The sequence below is a fragment of the Populus trichocarpa genome, chromosome 17 (assembly GCF_000002775.5).
Source record: "Populus trichocarpa isolate Nisqually-1 chromosome 17, P.trichocarpa_v4.1, whole genome shotgun sequence".
In the NCBI taxonomy this organism is placed as follows: domain Eukaryota; kingdom Viridiplantae; phylum Streptophyta; class Magnoliopsida; order Malpighiales; family Salicaceae; genus Populus; species Populus trichocarpa.
In genome coordinates, this window is record NC_037301.2 from 869121 (window position 1) to 892634 (window position 23514).

Consider the following 23514-nt stretch of genomic DNA (forward strand, 5'->3'; position numbering starts at 1 on the left):
CCTACCTTTCCAGCCGCCCCACTCCTCCCTCCCACTCCCTCTCTTCTGTGCTTTTTTCTCTCATATTGTTGTTTTTCTACTCTCTGCTTTAGTTTCTGGCAGAAAACTTGAGCAAAATCCTTGTTTTTGGTTTTATTAAAATGTAGCTGTGCTAGTAAGGTCCCGGTATTCGTCCTAGTAGTTTGTGGGATGCTATTGGAATCTTTGTTAACATGTAGATGTTTTAACTTGGATAAATCTAGTGTCTTTGATTCGGCTAAGGGAGGTCTTTCAAATCTCAACCGAAGGGCCCGAATTCAAAGTTTTTAACAAGGATTTTATCCAAGTTTTCTCTTATTTAAATGGTTTTGATTTTTCTCGTTTTTAATGCTAAAAAACCAAACCAAATCGAACAAAACCGGTTTGGTTTAAACCAGTTCTCGGTTCGGTCCGGGTTATATTAACAAGAAATACTATTTTCCAGTTTAGTTAAATTTTTAGGTTAAAACCAGACCGAACCAGATCGTAAACACCCATAATATTTAGTTTTAAAATCTGAAGTAGCTTGACAGGTCAACTTGGTATATAGTTGATCCAGGATTTGAAAAAGTTCAGGTTCAAGAAAATTTTTTTAATTAACTTGATCAAAAACTTGGATTAACCTAGTGATCTTGTTGACTAAAGCTTAACCCAATCAAAACTCAACTACTAGCTCATTATTTATTAAAAAAAAACATAGTTAAAATAATATTTTTTTGATTTTAAAAAAAAATTAAGTCAACCCTTCCAACATATGACATTAGCTTTTTCTAGATCGAGTTTTAAAACTATGCTTATATATATATTAAAAAATAAAAATAAAAAATCTTTAATGTGTAGGGGTAAGTTTGAAAATATATGGAAATTACAAGGATAATATTATATTAAATTTTAGAATAGAGACATAAATAGAATATTCTTCAACTTATGAAAAATTGTCTTTATGAAAAATTGTCTTTATATTATCATATAGGATTTAAATTTTAGAATATGTTATATAAGATAGGAGCATAAAGATATTGACGGATATATATAAAATAGACTCGAAAAAACCTCCAAAATAGAATTAAAACATTCCCCTAAAATAAACTCAACAAGAACATTCATTAGACTCAAGCTTGGTATCTTGAGCCTAAAGTACAATAAGGAGGGGCAATAAAAGTAGGCTCGGGTGTGGTAGCTCGGCCCCAACTCTCTAAAGGGCATGAGCTCAGGTAAGAAGCTCGAGCCCACACCATGCTTGGTGTACACCCATTTTAGGCATGCTATCACGCATAGTGCATGTGTGACATGCCTAACGCCCTTGATATAGTTCCTTAATATTTTATATTAATCTAATACATATTATTTTAATTAGAATAAAACTTAAAATATCACAAAAGTAAAATTACATTCTAGCATCTCTTCTCCATAAAAAGATAAGATTTATGAGTTATAAATATACTATGAATCTTTTAAGTCAAAGGTTCACAATCTCTTCATTTTCTACTACATATATATTTTCAAAGCATCTCTCTCTAGAATATTATTGTACATTCTCTCTTTATAAAGTTATTAACTTTATCATCAAAGAGTCCCCATGTTCATTAAAGGAGACCTTTTGCAGATACTAGTTACCGGTCACCTGACTTACCAAACATCAACTGCTATCTATTCCAACCCTATAAGCTTTTCATATCAATTTACTAGATACCTTAACCATAGAGAATGAATCAAATTGCTTGAACTAAGAGATCAATTAATTATCCAACAAATCACCTTATTTTTAAGCACTTTGAATTTTGTGACTCATCAAATATCATATTAAAATTTTAAGAGAAATGACTATATTTAATTCATAAGAGTTGATTTTGAAATTTCAATGCTTGAAAAAAAACAACTTGATTCAGCAACCCTGATCATAAGACTGAGATGACCCTGCAAAATAAAAAAAAATAACTTGAACAAAATTTTTAACTATCAAAAAAGAAAAAAGAAAACAAATAGTAATTAAAACAATGAGGCTCAAAACTAGTATAAAAACTAATAAAAGAAAATAATAAGACACTTAATCAAGAAATAAAATAAAAAGAAGCAATTAAAAGAATGATGATCAAAATTAAAGAAAAAATAAATGAAATAAAATATTGAGAGATAAAATTGAAAGAAAAAATAAATTAGAAAAGGGATAAAACAGAGTAATTAAAAGAATGAAGACCAAAATTATATAAAAAAACAAATAAAATAAAATGTTTTAAGAAAAGGATAAAAAAGAGTAATTAAAAGAATGATAACTAAATCTAGAAACAAAAAAGAAATGAAATAAAATATTGAGGGACAAAATTGAAAGAAAAAAACAAATCAAGAAAAGAATAATAATAAAAAAAAGAATGAGTGTCATATTTGATATATAAAAAAACAAAATTAAATGGAAATGGATAAAATTTTAAAAAATAATCTAAAAAGAAATCCAAAACAAATAAAAATCAATAAAAAAAAAAGAAAGAAGAACATAATTGAAAGACAAAATAAATGGAAGGAGAATCCTGATCTAACTGACCTAAAATGAATGCTAAGAAAAGAAGAAAAAAAATAGAGAAGGAGAAAAAATCAATCGTTGTTAAACTGTCGTGATTTGAGCAACATACGATGCCCTAACAACTACACCTCTATCTAACAACACGATAGTTGAGAAATTTTGGTCGTCGTGCTATGTTAAACGCGTTGCTTGAAAGGCATGAATGACGTCCAATCATTGACACGTGCGACGCAAGCATCAATAACTTTTTTTTTATAATTATTTTTTTATTTATAAAAAATATTAATTTGCTTCTTATCCAAATAGAGAATATAAAAAAAATCATATGAAAAAATAATAATAAATTATTCCTAATTAATTTGAAAATAACTTTTGGATCTCAAAAACCGCCATTTTATCCTGCTAGCTGGGCAAAAAAAATTGTATAAAAAAAGGCAAAATAATAATTATATTGTAGAATTACATTACGGTACCTTATAGAGTCTTTTATAATTTATAATAATGATACAAACTAACTTATTGGATGCGGCTAGATAGATACACAATAAAATTTCTCATGTTAACCCCTTCGAATGTGGTAAGAGCGTGATTCTCACCTCCCATTTTCACGCGTAGCCGGACCAGAAATCAAACAGAACACAGAGCCTTCCACCTTCTCTCTTGACCTCCATTTTACCAAAACAAAACACAAGAAATTGACATGTCAACATTTACGAAAATCTTCATCTTTGTTTCTTAATGATCGCATCTTTATCAGTCTTACATGGTTTTTAACTGATGAAGGGCTGCTAAGTATTGTTTGGTGTGCGTTTGCTTAATTAATTAGAGTAGTTAGTATATTACTGGTGAAGGGATTAATTTTTTATTAATTTCAGAAGTTTTATTTAAGTTGTTGAGCTCTCACTTTCTTGTTCAGGTTGTTTGTTAGTACTTCTCTACAAAAATGGGGGTTTGACTCCATTTGAAGCAAACCCTTTTTATCTTGTTTGTTTTACACTCATGGGTTGTTTTGGTTTTGTGACTAAGAGTCATTTTGTGGAGAAAGTTTCAGTCTTTGAACTTAATTGGAGTTGATGGTTTTTGGGTTTTTTGATATGGTTAATTCAGAGGGATTTTCGTGGAGGAGAGGGTTAGGGTTTGTGGTTTGGATTGTTTTTTGGTTATGGTTTGTGTTTTTGGGTTTGTTACAGCCTGTGGTGGGGTTAAGGCCATTGAGAGAGCGTGCTCAGTCATGGGGCGATGAGGTTTGTATTGGAATTTGATGTTTTTGTTTTTGATTGATTGTGGGTTGGATTTAGATTTTGATTGGAGTTTGTTAGCAAGAATGTGAATTTGGATTCTAAAGAATGTAACTCTGATTGGTGAAGTTTGTTGTTGCTTGTGCTTTCATGGGATTTTCAATGAGATTGAGTGATGATATTTGTGTTTAGCTTTGTCGAAGTTAGCTCAATTGCTTTCTTGACGTGTAATTTTGATGGGGTTTGACTTGTGAATTCTATTGTGCTGCATTTAGGTGTTTGTGGTAGTGTATCCTTGAAAATGATCTAAGGCAGTGAAAACAGGAAGTGACATGTTTGATAGCTTATAATGTAACGTTGTAGTGTTGATCATCAAAAACCAATGAGTTTTTCACAGTGAAAGATGGTAAATAAGAACTAAGGTCATGTTGCGTGAGTAGGATTGGCACTTGATGTCTCAGTAATTCGTTGAGTAGAATTTATTACTTAGCATGAAATTTAGCTCAATTTGATTGCCAAGGATGCTGAAATGCAATTATTTTATATTATGACTATAATTGGTCCTAATTTTTTTCTTGTCAATGTTTTTGCTTCTCACAGTGGTTATTTATTAGAAAAGATGAAAACGATTTGGGTCCATTTTCTATGTGGAACATAACGGGAACTTACCGAGGTTTGTCTTCAGTGACTCATGCACTCACATACTTTTGAAAATTATTTGCATTCATTGATGTAGAACTTGCAGAAAAGTAATTGACTGTTTTTTCCTTCATGATGCATTCACAAAATTATAAGTTAACTTGGTTAGTTTCATAAATATATTTATCATGTTCAGCAATGCACACTCAATTAGTTTAGGTCTTCTTTGCTATCTCAGTGAACATGTTTTGGACATGTGAATTCTAGGGTCATGGAAATTTCTCGATTCTACAAATAGCTCTTCCAAGTTCCCGGATCTTAGGAAATCTAATGGTGATTCTGTCATTGAATTATTCAGCAGACCAACGAAGATAAATGGTGTACATTATGTCCAGGTGCGGGTTTATTTTTTTCCCAGCTAGGGTTTAAATTCTCGTATTTTCACTCCTGGGAAGAAAAATTCTTGATTGATTCAAATGTTTTTGGTTCTTCAAGGTATGGTCATGGCTTTAAGAAAGAAAACTTTTATATTTTATTGCTTGTGGTGTTGACAACAGGGTGTAATAATTTTCCATGATGTGTTCAACAATGAACACAATGTTGGTGGTGCTCAAATAAGGGTAGAAGGTGTTTATATATGGCCTTTTAGACAACTTCGAATGGTAACTAACAGGTAAATATCTAACAACATTAGAAAATGTTTTTTTCCCTGTTCTTCCCAAGTATGGACTGTCTTGTGGTTAGTAAGAGGGATGCTTGTGTAGTAAGAAGTGTAAAATTTCCTTTATGTCACTACTTATTACAGTTGAAGGGCATGTAAGTTGCACATGCTTTGTTCAACACTACATTAAAAATTACAATTGATGATAAAATTTATCATCTTCTTCTCTGTCCTCGTTTCTGGAGATACAGAACTGTAATTTCATTTTTTTTTGTTTACTCGCATCATTTTTTGAGTTGATAGATGTCATGAGTTGGTTTGTCTGTTGCATTTTAGCTCTAATAGCTTTCTTTTAATGCACTATGACAGTGGTAAAGAGGGAGAATTGAGCCAAGAAGAAGAATATATCTTATCTAATCCATATCATCTGGTAACACTTCCCACTCAGCTTTTGTGTGATATATTTGTTATTTATATTGATTGTATAGCATTTGTCTGCAGCTCAGCTTGCCATCTTTTTTATATTGCCTTTTGTTTTTGCTGTTTGGTTATTTGCTGCCTAGTCGTTTCTTATGTGAACTTTTAGAGTACCTTAAGGATAGGCACATAACCTGTGGTATGTTTAATATCTGTATAGTTGTAGATTCATTACTTGACTGGCTGATTTTTTTGGCCTCAGAAGGAACTCGTATTATTACTTTGCACAGTTTGATATTATTCATAAAGTATGGGGAGGGGGTGGGAGTGGGGATGCATGCTTGTAATGGTTTTGAAAACTGTATGCTGTTTGGGACTGGTAGCTCTTAATGCTTCACATGGTTCCAGTTAGATCCTCTTAAGCTTGGCCACAGGTTGACAAGTCTTGCAATAAGGATATATACATTGAGCAAGAAAAAGAAAGTGTCATCTTTCTATATAATCTTCTATTGTTGATGGATTCTCTGAGTTCTAACTTCTAGCCTGTGTTTGCTACTTTGTTTGAACAGCTTGGAGTATTTTCATCTCAGGTGTTCCAAGATTCTCCCCGAGATAAAATATGGAGAAGGAAAAATTGTAATGTTCTGTACCTCACTTTGCCTTTTCAAATTTGAGCTAACATAGAAGTTTCGTAAATTTTACCTCATGATATTGCAGCACCAATATATGAGATGGAGAAGCAATGTAGTATTGAAATTGCAGCCCAAATTACACGCTTGTCATCTGCCCAAAGTGGTACCTGAGTTCTCCCAGCTTTATGATTTTTTTCTTATAACTTAATATCCTTGTGTTGTTCCCAAATAAATTTCAAAATATCTATGAATTATTTCCTTTATGTGTAGAGGTTGGTGTTGATATTGTAACATAGCCAGGACTTATTCTTGATAATTTGGAAACAATGCCTTGTACAAATCATTCTCATTTTGAGATAGTGGAGAAGAAATTTTTACCTATTATTCTCCATGAAGTATTGAGAAAATCTAATTTAATTGATCGGTCATATTTATGGTATCCGGAGCAATTTTTTGTCTGGTTTCAACCATTCTACTTGATATTACAGACTTTTGGATAATAAAGTATTATAATAAAAATCATGTGTCTTGTTTACTAAAATCTCTGACCTCTCTTGTAGATGGAGATCGTGACCGTTTCCATATTGAAGGAATAATGGAGAGTCCTGCCACAGACGATGAAGGGGAATGCTTCTCACCTTTACTACTAAATGCTACTTCTGTGAACATTGAGGTCTACTATAACAAAGCAGTGAACTATACCTTGATGGTCACCTTTGTATCCTTTATATGTGATATATCATCAATCTTGTTGATTCATCCTAATGTTCCATTAGCTAGATTTGGGGGGATTCCTTAACATTTTGCATCAGGTCTCGTTCCTTCAAGTTCTTTTGTTGATTCGGCAAATGGAACACGGCAACACTCAATCAGTAAGACATTTTACTTTAGACATCCATTTCAATCAATGTTTTCTTTTGATTATTCTTAGCATTTAGTGGTTGATAATGATTTTGATGCGCCTCTTCTCAGGGAGCTGCCAAAGTTTCGATTTTAATGATCGGGCAGCAAGCCATCATGGATGCTTATCTTTGTCTTCTACACCTAACAGCAGGAATACTAGTTGGTAAGTAAAATTCCAGTTTATGCAGTTTACTAGATTGGTTTTGCTTTCAGATGCAATGGAATTTGTATATTATGTTTTGCAGGAAGCTTATTGCAATTATTTGAAAAATAGATCTGTTTAAGTAAAGGCATGATTAGGAATTTAGATTCGCAGTGGATATATTTCAGAAAAAAATATCTCTACACTTTGTGAACACAAAAATTTGTAAGGATTCCATTTGTCTGGTGATCTACCTATATTTTAATTTTATCATGTAGCGATACTTGATGGGTATTTTCCATTTGCTGGCAAAATCATTTGCAAACTACAAAATGGACAAGTTTTTCAATTCTCTGCATTGACTCTCTTGGAAACCATCAGACTACTTGAGTGGTAGAAGAACTGCCCAATTTGTGTTCACTTCTGATACAACAATTAGTTCTCCAACCTTTCAAATTTCAAAATTAAAGTATACTAGTAGGTATCATTTGAAAAAACTCACAACCAGCAACCTGGCCTAAGTTACTCATATGTCATTTCAAAATTAAATTATACCAGTGGTTTTACTTTTCTTAAAATTATTCTTCTGTCTCGTTGTGCATGAATTGTGCCCTTTTTTTTCATGCATATGCTTATCATACCGAATCAGTGTAACTCTATTCTTGTTGTACACTGATATTTAATTTGTGCGCCTACTGCACATTGTTGCTAAGCACTGGCTTGTTCTCTGTCTCTGTTAAGCAAATACTTTTGCACTTTCCTCTGCAGAATCCTTGTTTAATGCTTTTGCAACTGCCGCATTTTTCAAGTTTGTAGTCTTCTCAATTTTTGAGATGAGATATCTTCTTGCTATATGGAAGGCAAGCAGGCCTATGAATAGTGGTGAAGGTTGGGAGACAATGAGGCGTGAGCTATCAGTTCTATACAGTCGTTTCTGTAAGTACTCTTTTGGAAATCAATCTGTAGGTCGAATTCTATCTCTAGGATTCATTGGAAATGATCTGGTGTTGATTAAATACTCTAGCATGGTTCTTGCTTTCAGTTACTCCTTTGAATGAGTAACCAGCTAGAAATTTTCAAAATATTCATCTCTTGATCTCCTGAATTCTTTGCCACATGCTTGCGATCATCAATTGGCTTATTATGGATTCAACTAGTTGCGTTAAAATATAAAATTCCTTCTTTTATGTCTGGTGCAATTGGATCTAACTGCTACAATTATTTGCAGATGGGATCCTGTTGGGAGGCATTCTATTTATGTACGAGTTCCATAATTATCTTCGACCCATTCTTCTCTTGATGTACTCCTTTTGGATACCTCAAATAATTACCAATGTCATTCGTGACTCAAGAAAACCTTTGCATCCTCATTACATCTTAGGCATGACTGTTACTCGTCTAGCAATCCCATTGTATATATTTGGATGTCCTTACAACTTTATGCGCATTGAGCCTGACAAGACTTGGTGTATATGTTTGAGTATATTCATTGGATTGCAAGCATCAATTCTTCTTCTTCAACACTATCTTGGGTCTCGGTGTTTCATTCCTCGACAGGTTGGTGCAGTTTCTTCTCTCCTTTTTCCCACCCAAACCCATTTTTTTTCTTTTCCCAGTTTCCAATAATTTATGACACACTGATTGCTGTGTTAAGTTGGTAAATTACCTTGGTTAAACAGCCATGCAGACCTATGCTGACCAAGGGGCAGTTAACATAGTCACAAATATATTATCCTTTTCTTTTCACATAAAGCATGTTGTGACTGCTTTACATCACTTTGCTACGCTTGTTTGCAGATCCTACCTGAGAAATATTGCTACTATAGAAGGTTTGATAAGGATGCAAATCATGCTACAGACTGTGTCATCTGCATGACTTCCATTGATCTCACTCATCGTTCTAATGATTGCATGGTACATACCAGGATTTTCTTTTTTCTTCCACCCTTCCTTTACTTTGTTGGCACCTGCGCCTAAGCCACTAAATTGCAAATCTCTGGCAGGTAACTCCATGTGATCATTTCTTTCATTCTGGTTGTCTACAAAGGTGGATGGATATCAAGATGGAATGTCCAACTTGCCGGCGTCCACTACCACCAGCCTAGGGATATTAGTACACTCTTGTTTATATTACTTAGGATTGATTGACACTGCCCAACTTGTTGATTCTGGTAATGAGCTGATGCAAAAACTTGCATTTACTAAACATTTCTGATTCCCTATTGCATCATTCCATTTTTTTTCTGAAATTATGATTGAGGTGTATTTTGGATCCTGTTTTTGATATATCTTTTGTATTTATTTTATTTCTGTTTTATTTCTGTTTTATTTCAGGTTGGGAAAAGCCGATATTACGCCTGATACAGCTTCAGAAGATACCTGATATAGAGCCATAAGCAATGCCGACGTTACCTGATGCTGCCACACTTTGTATTTGACACCACCTTTTGTTAATCGTATAATGTTATCAGTACGCAGAAATTTCACAAATGCAAATTATTTTCAATTCTATAATTGGCACACAAGATTTTTTGCTCTCTTGCAAATAAATTAACCCTTGTAGCATTTATATGAATCATGAAATTGGCAATAGGAAGGCAAAACGATTGATTTCCCCTGATAAAGAATTGTTGTCGATTTTTTTTCTCCGGTTATATGCATCAGTTTATTTAGGTAAATGAACGTGTCTGCCCTGATAATTTTTATCAGCATATAAGTCTTTGGTAATCAAGCAGGAAATTTCTGAACATTGTTCATGTTGGCATGGAATAATGGATCAAATGGACACAATCAAGTCAATCCTTTTTCTGTCCTTTCTTTACAAGACTTTTGAAGAGACCATATGGTTTCTCAATGGTTTTTGGTTATTGTTTCGAGATGGTGATAGAAAAGATATTCTCTTGTACTTTTTTTATTAACTACAAAATTGATTAGAAATATTTATTATATATTTTTTTATCATATTTCCTATGTTTCTGTTCCTTTCAGGTTGAATAACTTAAATAAATTTTTTGGTTTAAATAATTCATCCCATCTAAATAGATATTGGTATTGAGATTGAACTTGTTTTTTTTGTTAAAATTAAATTTTTTTTTTCAAGTTAATATATTTTTAATATTTTTAAATTGTTTTGATATATTAATGTTAAAATAAATTTTAAAAAATAAAAAAATATTTTAATATATTTCTAAATAAAAAATATTTTAACCTTTTAAATCTAACTTTTTCCAAATTCAAAGTTAAATAGTTGCTTACCTCGGAAACACAAGCCCGTGAAAGCTTCTAGGATTGTGAAGCATAGAAATTTTTCAAGGATTTTATACATGAAATCATGATTTGTATATAGAAAGAAAAAGAAACAAAAACAAGAGGATTCATATTTACGTAAGAAGCCAATTTTTTATTCTTACTTTGGTTTTACTGTTACTATCTTACATGATTAGTTACGTTAAACTAGGAGCACAGTAATAACTGCCAAAAAAATATTTTCCTCAAATTGACAGCCATTGACTATTTAAAGTGAGCAGATTCTATACCTTGTACAACTTTGATAACTAATTTCTTTATTATAAATCTTTTTTTTTAAGTAGGATATACTAGTTGTGGATGAATAATAAATATTTTTGTATATGGTAGTTTTGATCATCTAAAGGTTAAAAACCAGCTTGTACAGCTTGTAAAGCTTGTGCTATTAGTTCCCCTGACATCATATCACCAAACAAGTCTGATGCTTTTTTGATTTGGTTTAATGACAAAAACTACTTAGCGGGAATTCCACATCAAGGTTTTTATCAAAGTAAATTGTTTATGAGGCCATGCTAATGACAACCCTGCTCCTGCTCCTAACAAAGACAAAGACAAAGACAAAGACAAAGACCAAGACATGTATGCCAAGTAGGAAGTCAAGGATGTCCAAGTTAGGGTATGGATTCTTAGGTCTATAGAACCCAACTCGTCTTGAACCTCATACCCTCTAAAATTGTTGCTGAAATATGGACTTACCTGAAGAAGTTATACGGTCAGCACAACACTGCCCAACATTTTTAGCTTGAACATGAATTGGCCATACTCCACTAAACAGTCTTTTTATCTCTGATTATCATGAGTCTTTGGGTTAAGTATAATTCAATTTGTCAATAATACTACTAAGAAAGACTAGCTTATTATGAAATTAAGGCCTAAATTTGAAGGCACCCGATCTAATCTTATGAACTATGAACTGAGAATCTATCAATTCTTTGAATACATGCCTCAATGAGTTTTTTTTTTTTTTTTTGAGGAGAAATGCTTCCTCAATCAAACCACTCTGGAGCAACATAGCTCGATCTCTTATTTTGTTCACATGACTTATACAGTACAAGGCAAGCCAAGAGACTGGGACATGAGTATTGTCCAATGCTTTTGTTGCAAAGGATTTGGTCATTTTGCTTCAAATTGTTCTAAAACATTCTGCAACTACTGAAAAAAATAATGGTCACGTTATCAAGAAATGCCTTACCCAACCATTAAATAAATTTGAAATGGCATATACAACCGTAATTAACTCTTTTAATGTTAATGGATTTGTGGTTACAACATCCATAACATAAAATGCTTCTAGTTCTGTTTAACATATGATCGCTGAAATGATCCAATCATTTTTGCATTCTCTGTTTTAAGACTCTTAGATAAATATTTTCTACAACTTTTCCTTGGTATTTTGATTTTGTGGCTTCCAATCATATGATAAACAATGTTAAATCTCTTACCTATATGTACAAATGTTCTTGTAATCTCAATATTCTTACTATCAATGGCAATTTTGTACCTATCACAACAACCAGTGATGTTTCTCTTTCTCTAACTGATGTCTTTGTCTCTCTTAACCTTGTCATTAGTCTTGTTTAAGTCATCCAATTAGTTGACATTGATTGTAAAGTGGAATTCTCTAAATCTAGTTGTGTTGTGCAAGATCAACAATCAAGGAAGATGATCGTGAAGGGGGCTAAAATGGAATGTCTTTTCCCTCTCCATTTACCTTTATCTCCAAGTTTCTCATTACCTTATGTCACTTCTAACTGTGTTCATGTTGATTTTTGAACATGACATAAACATCTCAGACATCCAAACTCTAATGTACTTCATAATTTGTTTGATTCTGGTTTACTTGGAAATACAAAGTCACTATCTCTTAATGCTGTTCAATTTGAGTGTAACTCTTGCAGACTTGGCGAAAGTAAAACTGTTATTTTCCACTCACACACTAAAAGTAGTCTACCCATAATACCTAATAATGTGTAGGGTATGACACTCATTATTTCTTATGCTAATTACAAGTACTTTGTCACTTTTATTTATTACTATAGTCGATTCACATGGATTTATTTTATACGCTCTAAAGAAGAAGTAGTTTTTGTTTTTACATTTTTCTAGGCATATATTCAAAACCAATTTTCTGTCAATATAAAAACCCTACACCCTTACAATAGGGGTGAGTTTGTTTTTACATTTTTCTAGGCACATATTCAAAACCAATTTTCTACCAACATAAAAACCTTACACCCTTACAATAGGGGTGAGTACATGCCTCACTTATTTCAAGAATTTTTACAAACAAATTGCATAATCTCTCAATTGTTTTGTCCTCCAACCCCCTAGTAAAATGAAGTGGCTAAAAGAAAGAACCATCACCTTATTGATGTTGTTCGCACCCTCTTATTAGAATCATATGTGTCCTCTCGGTTCTGGTATGAAGCTTTCCCCACTGTTATCCATTTCATAAATAGATTTTCTTCTCCACATACAAACGCATAAAACTCACGGCTTAGTCTATCCAACATATCTTTCTAAGATATTCTATACATCATAAATATTTTCTTTGTTATGATCCAAATCTAAATCATATTTGGGTTTCTAGAAATGTAATCTTTCTAGAAAACTATAATATTTTTTTCCACTCACCATCATCATATTTCCCTTTCATTTTTTATTCTTTCTTTACTCACTAACCATCCTACAAATTTGATAAATCCTAAGCCTCTCTTAGTGTACTAGAGATGACCTCACTGCCTATTCACTCAGATCCCAACACCTCTTAATCCCTCTCCAACTCATCCCCTGATTATTGATCTTGTTCCAGCAACATCACTAGTTCCTCTTAAACACAATACTAAGATCCATAGACCCCTATATAGTTTTGGTTTCGACATTCTTTTATCTTTTACAACTACCTTGTCTTTTATTCATATTCTCTCAAGTTACAAATAAGTCATGATTTATGAGTGTTGGTGGAAAACTATTGAAACAAAACTTCTAGCACTTAAAGACAACCACACATAGGATGTTGTTCTATGTCTCTCATCTATGAAACTTGTTGGGAGTAAGTGGGTGTTTTTTATTAAGCTTTCAATCTAATAGTTATGGAGATCGTTACAAGGTTTAGTTACTGGTTCTTGCCAATAGACAAAAGTATGACCTAGACTACAATGAGACATTCATATTGGTTGCCAAGATGACCACCGTGCATATAATTATAGCCCTTGTCGCCTATCAATCTTGGCCTTTACATCAAATGGATGTTAATAATACATTTCTACACGATGATCTCAATGAGGAAACTTATATAAAACTTCTCTCTAGTATGTCTATTTCAATACGTACTGATATTTGCAAACTAAATTATTCTTTGTATGGTTTGAAGTAGGCACCAAAAGCATGGTTTGAAAAATCTCAAACCACTCTCATTGTCTTTTCATTAACTCAAAGTCAGTATGACTTATTTCCTTTTCTATATAAGACACCTAATGAGATAGTCATCCTCCTTGTTTATGCAGACAACATCATTGTCACTAGTCCTGATATGATGACCATCTCTGAGATTCAAAAATTATTGAATTCTACTTTCCACGTGAAAGACCTTGGGCAACTCATCTATTTCTTGAGGTTAAAGGTGCATTGTCGGTCTCAGGGTATCTTTTTTTTTTTTTATCAAAACAAGTATATTCAGGATTTGGTTTAATTAGCATGACTCTCAAATATCATTATATTGATACCCCTATGAAAAATATGAAATATCAATGTGATGAAGGGGGGGATTCTTGAGGATCCCACTCTCTATAGGATGCTATTTGGTAGTCTTATCTACCTAACAATCATTCGGCCTGACATCTCATATGTTGTCCATATTGTTAGCAAGCTTATGCAAGCCCCTCAACATCTCCTCCTCGCTGTTATCCACCTTATCATTCAATACATCTTTGGCATACCTGGTTATGACTTATTCTTCCCTACTAGTTCTTCACTCCAGTTACAAGCCAACTATGATGCTAATTGGGCAGGCTACCCGGACACAAGGAAATCAACTACCATATTGTGTTTGTTTCTTGAAAATACAAGAAGCATGATTGTGTCTCTAAATCACCCACTGAAGCCAAATATCGTGCCATGTTTGTTGCTTATTGCAAGATTATTTGGTTACGTGGTCTCCTCATAAAGTTTGGTTTCTTCCGGGTTCACCTCACTCTACTATATACTGACAACATGAGCACCATCCAAATTATTATTAATCCCGTCTACCACGAGCGCATGAAGACTACCACTCTATTTGGGAGGCCTTTGACCATAAAGTTATTACTCCTCCACACATCTTCACCATTCTATAGATTACAAATATCTTCACCAAATCCTTTCTTTGTTAGCACATTAATGCTTGTAGATTTACCAACATCAATTTGAGGGGGATATCAAAAGAAAGTTTTCCTCTATTAGCCGGACATTTAAAGCCAACAAATTATATATCTTATAAAGTTTTAACAACTAATTTCTTTGTTTTAAATCTTTTCTATAATTAGGATTTACTAGCTCTAAGTTGGTATTTTTGTATATGGTAGTTTTGTTGATCTAAATGCTAAAAATTAGCTAATACAACTTGTACTCTTTCTATATAATGAAAATTCTCCATTGAGATAAGTAACATTTTTCCATTAAAGCTCTCTGAGTTTATCAATAAAAAAGGTGTTGTAGCATGCACTAGTGCAGGAGAAAAAGGAGTTACACTACCAAAAATACTTGATGTAGTCGGGCTTGCGATAATTGATGATTCTAGCAGTCAGGTATAGATTTGCCATAATTAGATGAGGATCTGCCCCTAACAAATTATATGGATGGCTTAACAGATATATTTATGGACTAGGGGGACAGGTCTAGGTCCAAGAGAAGGTGTAGTCGCGCAGACCAAAATGGTGGCTCAAAAGGACCATAACTTTTGATCCGATTGTTGGATCGGGCTAAAATTTTTACAAGAGTTTCCAGAGGCTATTTTACCTATAGCCACAAGCATGTCACTATATGGACCATTGAATCTTTATATCTCAAACATCTCACCTAGACTCCTACTTTTGACAGCTTTGTTAATTTCCAAGTGTTTTCAAATTTCTTGCTTAATTTTGGATTTTATGCTTCTTTACTTTGTATTTTTTAGATTTCTTTTTGTTTTTTAGTTGAGGTAAGGTTTTTAGCTTATTTAAAGTTTTATAAACCTCCTAAGATGACAGACTTCATTGTTATTATTTTAAAGAGAACAAACCTATGAATTTAAGGTTTATATCTGCAACCCTTTTCGTTCATCAAAATTATGTTATTTGTTTATTTATGTCTTTAGCTTATCAATACCACCTCCCGCACCGGCTACACAGTGTTGCTGAAAGCAGTCCACATGATGCTCGAGGGTATCGTAGCAGTCTTTCTGGCTCCTCTGGAGTGGCTTCTTTGGCAAACAATTGCGGCGATCGTCATACATGATGCCTTTAGATGTAAGATTCATGCAAATGCCCTCCTTCCTCACAAAAGAAGTTGTAGGAGAAAGTAAAATTAACCAAATTTAGAAGTACGCAAATTCCCTTTGATACAATCCCAGTAATTAGATTGTGTGCTAAATTTATCTGATCCAAATGAGCTAGTCCTGCCAGGATATAAGGTATAGGACCAACTATCTAGTTTTGGCTTACATCCAACACCTTCAGTTTGTAGAGATACCCAACTTCTGGTGGCAAACAACTTGTCAAGTTTGTGTTGTTCATCAGCAATTCCTCTAAAGTATCTGCAAAGTTGGCTATACTTGGTGGCAGGCGCTAGCCCTCAAAGTTATTGTTGGCAATGACCACCACAGTAGCTTAAGTTCCACCTAAGATCGCAGGAACTGCGTTAGTGAAGCGATTATGATTGACGAATATCGCTTTGATATTTTTTTTGGAAAAGCTGAGGTAATGGTCCTTCAAACTCATTGTAACGATCGTCAAGATATTTTAGCATAGGAAGAGAGAGCAGACCAGAAGGGAAAGGGCCTACAAATCTGTTGTTAATTATTGAGATCAAGCTCATATAGAAGTGAAAGGTAAGAGTTTGTGGGATAATACCACAAAATCTGTTGCTATTCAAATGGATGAGTGCTAAGCCAGTGAGGAGGCCTAAATATTCATCAGGAAGGAAACCTGCTATATCAGCAAAGTTGAGGTCAATGCTAGCGACAACTCTGATTTTGGAATCATCAGGCGCGACTGTACAATATACTGCTTTATAGCTACCTACATAAGGACCAACCCAATTGGCGGTGAAGTTGCATCGGTCAGAGTAGATGACTCTTTTTCATGCATGGAGGGCAATATAAGCTTGGTGAAGCCTGGGGTTTGAGGTGGGAGAATGGTTGTGCGAGCGATGGCGGTGATAAAACCATGGTAGTTATGCTTTGTAGCTAGATAGCTAGACAAGAGAAGTAAAGCACGGCCAGTGATAGAACAAAGCAGAGACGAAGCCATTTGATTTTCGTGGGTTTAAGGTAGTATTCTTGGTTGCTTATGCAAGGAGCTACTTTCCTTGTCAAAGGCATCTTTCAGTCTTATGATTAATCATGTTGTTCATGTCCAATGGAAGACATTGATTTCTTTGCTGATGCTAGCATCTGAAGAAAGTATCACAACGACCCGGTAAAGCGACAGTTAACCATAACCTATGATCCTAAAGCATGGCCATTTCTAGATAAGCTTGAAGATTCAAAGCGTACCAAACATCTTGTCTCAATCCCCGCTGTTCATGTTGTCCTTTGGAGGTTTAGGACACATCTTATGCTATATAATAACATGGAGATTAGTTGCAGACTATGCAATTGGAAAGATGGTGTAAAGGGAGGACGATGCGCGCGATAAGGACTCACCTCCTTCCAAGTAGCTTTCGCGGTTGTTTCAAGTGGAGCAGGACAAAGACAGCAAAAATGGTGTAAAGGGAGGACGATGCGCACGATAAGGACTCACCTCCTTAAATGTAGCTTTCGCATGCAGTTGTTTCAAGTGAAGCAGGAGAAAGACAGCCTCAGCCACCCTAAGAATAAGAGGAGAATTCCTTCAAACTTAAGGGATTATTATGTGCGGTAGAATGATAATAGTTATTTTTAAAGTGTTTTTATTTAAAATATATTAAAATAATATTTTTTTAGTTTTTAAAATTTATTTTTGATATCAGTATATTAAAATAATTTAAAAATATAAAAAATTTATTTTAAATAAAATTATAAATTTTTATTAATTTTTATTTGAGATGTAATCTCAAACAAACACAAATTATCAGATATGATACAATAATTAAAAAAATATATATAATAGTTATAGTTACAAAACCTGAAGCAAAACTCTCAAAGTAGAAGGGTCAACTTTTAAAAAGAATTTTTTTAAAAAAAAAATTAAATATTGTTTTGAAAAAAAATATTAATGAATTGTGATTTGAGTTTTTGATTAAATCAAGCTAGATTATTTAATTTTTTTTAACTTTGTATAAATCCTGAATCAATCATGTCTCGTATTGACTTACCAAACCAACATTGACTTACCGAACCAGGATTTTAGAGCGAAGGTAAATACTAACAATTTATGGCTGAAAGTTCCATAAACTAACAATTTGTGGCTGAAAGTTCCATAACCTGTACACGATCAAAGGAATTTACTGCAAAAAATAAGATTACCAAACCCTAAACCTCCGCTGAAAACGTTCTAATTCATTGAATGAATGGGAAAACTCCCATCAAATTTCGGCTGCAACTGCATCTTATATGAGACCAGCACGCCCAAGAACCATACTGAAATTCTTCCCATTAAATAAGCACTGTGTTCTTCCTAGATTTCTACCAAATGGAAATCAAAGTTTTTGGAACATCATGCTGACCATAACTACAAAGTGGTAAGAGATTCTCCATCAATCCCAAACAAGATCTGCACAATCAAGATCACGCTAGCGAAACAGCCAGGGGAAGCTCAACAAAATCTGCAGCAGTGGCATTGAAGCAGGCACCGATCATCCTATGAATAACTTTTTTCAGTAAACGGATGACAAAACATAATAGATTTCCACAGGACACTTTCCTTCCAAAACAAGCGCTTTTGTGAGACTATTTCATTAGGGTGTAAAAAATAAACAAATTAACTAATTAAATTGAAGAAACCAAACTGGAAAAAAAAAATTTAGAATCCAAAGAAAAACTACTTTTTTCAATTCGATTTTGGTTTAAAAAAGTTGAAACTAATTAAACCAAATTTAAACTTGACTTAAAAAAAGATATAAATAAAAACTTGATCTAATTCTAAAATATTTCTCTTTTTTTTTAAACTGTGACTGTCCGGGCAAGATTATAGGTACCTCGATTAATCCCCCGAGACCCTGAAGTTAACGACCATGTAAACCTCTAGTAGCTTTGGGATTTGTAGCACTCGAACTGGTGACCTCTGAAGAACAAATCCAGAACCTGATCAATTAAATTACAACCTTTAAAATTAAAAAATATTTCTCTTTTGATTTATTTTTTTTGTTGTCCTCCCCTTTCCCACCCTCTTTCGTTTTCTCCTGGGACTCGTTTCTCTATCTCTCTATGACTTGTTTCTCCATCTTTTTTTCTTTGTTCTCATGCAAAGTTAGATATTGTGCTTCTACGTTACAAAGTAAAGAGTGGGTTAAATGATTTACCTTTTTGTTTTCATAACAAAACAAGTTAGAGCAGTTCCTATTACAAGGTAAAGGCTCTGCATCCTGAATTTAAAATTTCAGAGTAATAAACCATTTGAAATCTTGTATTTTTGGTTTGATGTTTTGTTCTCTGTGATTATTTAATATTTATTGTTGGATTTAAGAGAAAATAGCGTGATGGTGCTTGTTTGATTTGTGTACTTGATTTGCTGTACTAGACTAAGTTACCTGTAAATTTTATTTTCTTGGTGGTATAATTTTCTCCTGGTGTAACTTTATTAGAGCTATCAGTTTTTCTGGTTTTCAAAGTAAATAAACCGAACCAAAACCAGACCGAACCAGTTTTGAACTGATTTTCAGTTTGGTCCAGGCTAAATTTTTCTGAAATTACAACTTCCAGTTTGGTTAGATTTTTTTGCCCTAACCGGACCAAACTCTGAACTCCCCTAATTCTCATCATGACACAAACAAACATCGTTTAAGCTGAACCACTAATTACAACACTCAAAATCGAAGATGGTCCAGACTACATATTTTTACACGAAATCCCAAGAGAGCACTAACATTCCTCGAAAAAATATTCGAAGTTGGGAAAAGAACCCTAACAAAAGCATTAACTTTTATCATCATCATCGTGGTCATCATGGCTGCAGTATCACCAATCATATTAGCCGCCGCCAGATCCATATTTCTTGCCAAGGACAATGACCTGCAGCTTGTCATATCCAGCAAGCACACCAGCACCTGCCACTGCACGCAGAATGTTTGCACCAGCACCCTTGAAGAGTGATTTCGGTCCTTCATTCTTGATGATCTGTTTAAATGCATCCAACGAGCTCTTATACTTTACGGCTTCTCCTGAAGTCATCATCATCCTTCTACGGACTGTATCAATGGGGTAAGAGGCCAACCCAGCACCTATTGTAATTCCCCATCCTAACATGAAACTTGCAAAGAAACTATCCTGTAGAGACCAAACAAAGCAGTATTAACGATTTGATCATGTTAAATTTCATGAAATATAGGAGAATCAACATAGGCCCACATAAAAACATTAAGATTGCTTAATTTGACTTTGTTTGATCAAACGGTGGTAAATACAGGACAGCAGTTTTACACGTACAATACTTGGCACATGGTAGCATAAATCCACAAGACAAGTAGTCCATTTCATCTTGCGTTTTGTGCCGCCAACATAGGCGGTCGTGATCAAACACCATATTTCCCGTGTAAAACCATTAACAGGAAAGAAGACTTGAAAGCAGGAGAAAAGAGATTGACAGAGAAGCAATAAGAAAACATGGCACATACCTGCAAATCACCAACCAAAACCACAGGCTTAAGAGAATCGTACATTCCAAAGTAGAGCCCACGGTACACAATAATTCCAACACATGATATGTTAAATCCACGATAAAGTCCAGCTACACCATCGGACTGGAGGGTTTTCTTATAAACATCAATCAACCCATTAAACTGCCTCCCGCCACCCTTTTTAGCTGCCTTTGCATCATTAGCCAAACGAGTACGGGCATAATCCAAGGAGTAAACAAATAGAAGAGATGAAGCACCAGCAGCTCCACCTGACGCCAAGTTCCCAGCAAACCACTTCCAATAGCCATCCCTTTCCTTCTTGAAATTAAACAACCTCTTGAAGTAATCTTTGAATGCAAAGTTCAGGGCCTGGTATTTCATGTGTACAAAGGTGTCAAGTGATATACACAATGCCACAGTCAAGCACAGCTATTAAAACTATTAAAAAGGAGAAAAACAAACTCTAAGGAAATTTTGAAGTGAAATGACCTGGGTGGGGAAGTATCTGATAACATTAGCAGTGTTGCCTCTCCAAAGAGCAAGGATGCCCTCCTCCTTGATGGTTCTGGCAAAGCAGTCAGTGATACCCTTGTATGGTTCAGATAATCGACCAGCCTTGATCATTTCATCCTGATTTTGAATCAAGAGTTTAACCCGCTCAATTGGAGCAGCAGCTGTCTTTGAAACAGCAGCTGACACTCCTCCCATGAGAAAATCAATCATAAATCCTTTAGCACCTTTCTCGGATGGTGCTTCAACAAATATTGGGGAAACATGTGGCACAAGTGCCAGACCAGTTCCCTGAATTGCAGGATGCAAATGGCCATGGAAACCATTAGAAAGTGCACCACTAGTCATGATATAATTCCTGGAGTGCAAGTTTGAGGAAAGCTTTGAAATGAGAGATGACTGCCCATGTATCTTCCTGAAAACCGATGGATTCCCAGATCCATCCGCCATGTTTACTCAAGATGGTGATCTGAACATAAGGTAAAAAAAACAAAAAAAATTGTTAGGCTTCAAAAGCAGCTTTCTTAGCACATTTTCACAATGCAAAAATATGAACCTACACAAGTACATGTTAATCCAACAGAGAACCATGATCGCCATTACAAATCTACTTAACTTTCACCTAACAACAACACAAAGCATCAAAAAAATAAAACCATACCACATGAATCAGGAACTACAACCATTCAAACACAAGAAAACAAGCAGTTGCCTTACTCACAATTTGAGTGTCAACAAAGACCTCATTTCCAACATAATCCAAAGTTAGCAATCATTTCTCGCTATCGAGGATGCCTTAGTTTAGACGGAAGCTTTGGGTAGTGCCTATGTAGAATGGGCCACTATCATTGTCGAAGACACCTTTTTCATACCCTGTTTCGTCTATTGGAGCTATTGAACTAGACTGAAGTAGGGAACTTCCTAAAGCATGTGAGACCTCCAAGGTTTGGGTGTTCATTATTTCCAACATAACCCAATCTTAGAAACGACCAATACAGCTAAAACCTACAATTTGAATGTCAAAAACCATCTCATTTCCAACATAATCCAATCTTAGAAACGACTAAAACAGCTAAAACCCACAATTTGGATGTCAAAACCCATCTCATTTCCAACATAATCCAACGTTAGTAACGACTAAAACAGATAAAACCCAAAATTTGAATGTTAAAACCCATCTCATTTCCAACATAATCCAACGTTAGTAACGACTAAAACAGCTAAAAACCACAATTTGAATGTCAAAACTCACCTCATTTCCAACATAATCCAACGTTAGTGACAACTAAAACAACCAAAACCTACAATTTGAGTGTCAAAACCTAAGCCATTTCTAACATAATCTAATGCTACTAACAAGTCAACATAAAAAAAGGCAAAAAAAAATCCAATCTAAACAGATAAGAAAAACTGCTAAAACATAAAACAAATACTTCAAATTTTCTTTCAGTTTCTCAGTAACCAAACAGAAAAGAAAAGAAAGAGGCAGAAAAACCTGAGTGAAAACAGTAACTGCCTCCTGATACTAAAGAAGATAGGTTTTTCTAATATTGGTCCTTTATACCTGAGAGCAAGAAAAGTTTCTAGGGTTTTTCTATTAAATTACCATCTTGACCTTTTTCCTGCCCATCTCTCTCTGCCTCTTCATTTCTGTTTGACCCTGACACTGTCACTGCAGTGTAGAAACTCCATTGGTGCGAAGTCAAGGGAGTTTCATATTTTGTGGGCTTTATGCCTTATTTAAAGCAGGGTTTTTAAAGGCCCAATAATGAATTTTCTTTTTAAGGAAAAAAAATGGTTCAAGGGAAATGAAGGAAATATAGTTATATTTATTTGAGTATGTTGAAAAAAAATATAAAGAAAAATAATTTTTTGAAGATATTATGAAAAAAAATTATATTTTATTTTATTTTCTTAGCTTCTCTAAATAGAAAATATTTGTGTATCACAAAGGAAAATTAAAAATTTATTTTCTCATTTTCCCTTCCTTTTTTTATTCCTAATTTTACCATCCAAACTATAGTTTTAAAACCCGGATTAACCCGTGCAAGTCAACCCTAGGCTTGAATTTTCCACGTTGAAGAAAAAATATATAAAAAAAACCTCGGTTGACATGAAAATTAGCCCATGGACTTTTTTTAAAAAAAAATTTAATCAAAACAACATCATTTTGATTTTTTAAAAACAATTGGGATCCACCCTCCTAATTCAAACAAAGAAGATTGACTTAATTTATTTTCCATTCTTTTATTTCCCCTTCTTTTCTTCAAAATATATATGATGTTAATCTTAATTTATGACATACAAGTTGATCCAAAAATATTTTTTACTTTCCATCCGAGAATACTCTTTATCAATGAAATAAAAATATCATTGAAAAAACCATGTTGATGATTTAGCTTTTCATTAATTTGTTTGATTTGCATGTTATAATTTTGGGCTCAATTTAAGTGAAGAATAAGAGATATAAGATATTTGGTGGATGAACTAATTGATTGAGAATGATATGCTGAGATCCTATCAAAAAGCAGTTGGTGTTG

The 23514-nt window shown here is 33.9% G+C and overlaps 2 protein-coding genes and 1 pseudogene across 4 annotated transcripts; 1 reads left to right on the forward strand and 2 right to left on the reverse strand.

The window, feature by feature from the left end:
* Positions 1-3079: 3079 nt before the first annotated feature.
* LOC18106775 (transmembrane E3 ubiquitin-protein ligase FLY2) lies at positions 3080-9795 on the forward strand. Its single transcript, XM_024589279.2, has 15 exons — positions 3080-3780; positions 4375-4447; positions 4681-4808; positions 4971-5086; positions 5444-5504; positions 6061-6127; positions 6209-6286; positions 6684-6841; positions 6936-6995; positions 7096-7189; positions 7937-8104; positions 8397-8725; positions 8966-9082; positions 9172-9339; positions 9503-9795. Exons 1-14 carry the CDS (start codon positions 3610-3612, stop codon positions 9271-9273), a joined length of 1722 nt encoding a protein of 573 aa, XP_024445047.2. The 5' UTR covers positions 3080-3609; the 3' UTR covers positions 9274-9339; positions 9503-9795.
* Positions 9796-15794: 5999 nt separating this feature from the next.
* LOC18106776 (leucine-rich repeat extensin-like protein 4) lies at positions 15795-16870 on the reverse strand (annotated as a pseudogene).
* A 2593-nt stretch (positions 16871-19463) lies between these two features.
* LOC18106777 (ADP,ATP carrier protein 3, mitochondrial) lies at positions 19464-22690 on the reverse strand. 3 transcript variants are annotated; one of them, XM_024589341.2, is made up of 4 exons: positions 22581-22690; positions 20954-21443; positions 20462-20833; positions 19464-20114 (listed from the first exon to the last, which is right to left on the reverse strand). In XM_024589341.2, exons 2-4 carry the CDS (start codon positions 21422-21424, stop codon positions 19818-19820), a joined length of 1140 nt encoding a protein of 379 aa, XP_024445109.2. In that variant the 5' UTR covers positions 21425-21443; positions 22581-22690; the 3' UTR covers positions 19464-19817. The 3 variants fall into 3 exon arrangements, with proteins under 3 accessions (XP_024445109.2, XP_006372724.2, XP_024445108.2); XM_006372662.3 differs by having other exon boundaries at positions 22470-22634; XM_024589340.2 differs by lacking the exon at positions 22581-22690 and adding an exon at positions 22539-22563.
* Positions 22691-23514: the final 824 nt, after the last annotated feature.

What these genes read in the sequence shown, in the direction of transcription:
- LOC18106775 (XM_024589279.2), top strand. Translation starts at nt 3,610, where the DNA reads ATGGTTTTTGGGTTTTTTGATATGGTTAATTCAGAGGGATTTTCGTGG. An exon ending in AGTTCTATACAGTCGTTTCT is followed by an intron (nt 8,105 to 8,396) that starts GTAAGTACTCTT and finishes AATTATTTGCAG; the next exon opens with ATGGGATCCTGTTGGGAGGC. An exon ending in ATCGTTCTAATGATTGCATG is followed by an intron (nt 9,083 to 9,171) that starts GTACATACCAGG and finishes AATCTCTGGCAG; the next exon opens with GTAACTCCATGTGATCATTT.
- LOC18106777 (XM_024589341.2), bottom strand. Translation starts at nt 21,424, where the DNA reads ATGGCGGATGGATCTGGGAATCCATCGGTTTTCAGGAAGATACATGGG. An exon ending in TCAGATACTTCCCCACCCAG is followed by an intron (nt 20,834 to 20,953) that starts GTCATTTCACTT and finishes ATGAAATACCAG; the next exon opens with GCCCTGAACTTTGCATTCAA. An exon ending in TTTTGGTTGGTGATTTGCAG is followed by an intron (nt 20,115 to 20,461) that starts GTATGTGCCATG and finishes TGGTCTCTACAG; the next exon opens with GATAGTTTCTTTGCAAGTTT.